Below are 2510 nucleotides of genomic sequence, written 5' to 3' on the forward strand. Positions count from 1 at the left end.
GTAGAATTACATTTTTAAATTAGATTGCCCCTTGCTTCCTTGAATCCTGCACCAATTGCACGTTACTTTACAGTTACACTGGCACCATCACTGCTTCCAATACAAGAATTAGACATAGGATTAGATTAGATATAGGAATATCAATGATCGTGGAGAAAGGTAGGAGAATGCACACGACCATACGCAATCACAGAATCTCGAATCATAGATTCCATCACACATTCATCGGATACGAAATGGATACTTTGATCTACGTCTTTTACGATTTTTCATTTTTGAAATATATTGTAACATCGAGCTTCTCTCAAAACTCGTGGATCAACGTTCCTAATCGTAATATTCACACCATATAACTTTCCTCTGTATAAATAAATTTCTTTTATTTCCAGTGAGTAATCAATTTCGTTTCTATTCACAGAAAGCAGATTTGGCTGTTGGCTCGATGACCATTAATTACGCCCGTGAAAGCGTGATCGACTTCACAAAACCGTTCATGAATCTTGGCATATCGATACTTTTCAAGGTAAGATTTTTCTCTATTCTTCGTTCAAAATATTATTGCGCGATATTTTATTTTCTTCATTTGATTGATTAAAATTACTATTCTTTTTTATTCATATTTATTACCCACGATGATATATTATATATTTATAATATTTTATAATTGTAATATAAAATTTTAATGGAGAATTGAGCGAAGTTATACGATTGATTGACGAACACAAAAGATTGAATCGTGATAATCAAATGTCGTAGAATAAATTATGTTAAAGAGAAATCAATTATAAATATATTGTGCATAAAGTATTAATAAAATTATGGACCAAGATTCTCTCTTCAAAGAGAATATTTAAAAAAAAGTCATTAAATGAAAAACCAATTTTGTACAAGATAAGATGCTCTTTGTGATGAAAAATAAAATAGATGCATATAGAAAATAAGAAGAGAAAAACCAATATTACGTAAAATAGAATTCTTTCCCATCTTTTATGAGGAAAAATAAAACAAAAGCGAATATCAAAGAGAAAAAAAACTTTATTTTGTGTAAACTACAGTTAATTTACTTGAATAGCTAAAAATATTTATCTATTTGAAAGAAATGAAAAGTTATGTGCGTTTCAAGAATTGCTAGCTCAAATAAAACATTCGTTTAATTTGTTAAATAATTTTATATATTTTATATAATTAAATTGTTAAATAGTCATGAAATTCTGCTATGCCATAGTAAAAAATGTACTATAAAGACAGAAACAGTCGTAATTTAAAAATGGGAACAAATAACAGGTAAATTCACGTGAACATTTTATTGCTCTACCGGCTGCAATATAACAATTCGAAAGTTATGATCGTGTTACAAGGTCTAGAACAGATATGACATGTAATATTTTTTCATGTAACAGGAATTTCAGAACAATAAATCTATTGTTATTTTTGTATTATATACATTATCAATTCAGTATAAAAAAGAAATTATAATAATAGTGTTGGGAATAAAATTTAAATTTATATAAACATCTACAAATATTAATTACAAATAAATTCATAATACTTAATTATGGAGTAATGTAAGTAATCTAAAAATACAGAATAATTATACGCATGGAGAAAGTAGATAAGTCAATCATATAATTAGAAAAATCAACAATATAGCTATATTTCTGAATCTTTTATAATTAAAAAAAATTATCAGCACAGTATTATAGAAAAATGACAGCTTATATCATAAGAGATAAGTTTGTAAAAGGAAAATATCTTTAAAATTAAAATTAAGAAAATTGATGAGAAGATGATTCAAGGTTCATCAAATTTAACAATCATAAAATGTAAGTATGCAAAAATAATAAATAGCAAATAATTCACACGTAAGTACATAAAATTGTATAAAAATGTATATTTGAAAATTGAAATATAAGAAAAATTTTGCATGCTATTTCATATGAAATTATATGTTTCTAATGCAAAAACAAAAATTTTAATAACTATTAATTCTATTTAAAATTACAATTTCATAATAAAAGAACATTATCTTCGAAAGCGATATGCGAAATTTTTCTCATATTTAATATACTTCTACCTCTTTTAATAATTTTTCCATATTCCATTTTCCAAAAATTATTCATACTCTTAATTTTAGGTAAACAAAAGGAATACATTCCCTCAAAACAATCTCAAAAAGTTTATCAAAGGTAAGTAAAAATCAAAGGTAAGTAAAAATCAAAGGTAAGTATTTTATTTTTTATAAATAATTAGAATTAAGTAAAATGCAAAAAAAAAAAGAAAAATTACAGATATTGCAAATAGATCAATGCCTACAGTGTATCGATAGAAGGTAAGTATAAAAGGTAAGTATATCAAAATTATTACACAAAGTTTTGGCTGAAAATATCACTTTTGATTAGGAGAACATGAGATGCAAAGAAGTGGCACGTTCAATTTTTCGACAGGGTGAATTTCTTAAAAATTTTGCTTAAAATTTCGACTTTTGATTAGGAGAATATGAGTTGCAAGGA

At 25.5% G+C, this 2510-nt stretch overlaps 1 protein-coding gene across 8 annotated transcripts in view; it reads left to right on the forward strand.

The window, feature by feature from the left end:
- Positions 1–2510, forward strand: part of LOC102677513 (glutamate receptor ionotropic, kainate 2-like) — a 124989-nt gene that overhangs the window by 105440 nt on the left and 17039 nt on the right. For all 8 annotated transcript variants that reach the window (XR_004149886.1, XR_421222.2, XM_006612206.2 and 5 more), the window contains one exon: positions 419–523. Coding sequence is in view for 6 of the 8 variants with exons in the window: in XM_006612206.2 (XP_006612269.1) it covers positions 419–523 (105 nt within the window). In the remaining 2 variants the exon portion in view is untranslated. The remainder of the gene's footprint in view (positions 1–418; positions 524–2510) is intronic.

Source organism: Apis dorsata, unplaced genomic scaffold (assembly GCF_000469605.1).
Source record: "Apis dorsata unplaced genomic scaffold, Apis dorsata 1.3 scaffold_99, whole genome shotgun sequence".
NCBI lineage: Eukaryota > Metazoa > Arthropoda > Insecta > Hymenoptera > Apidae > Apis > Apis dorsata.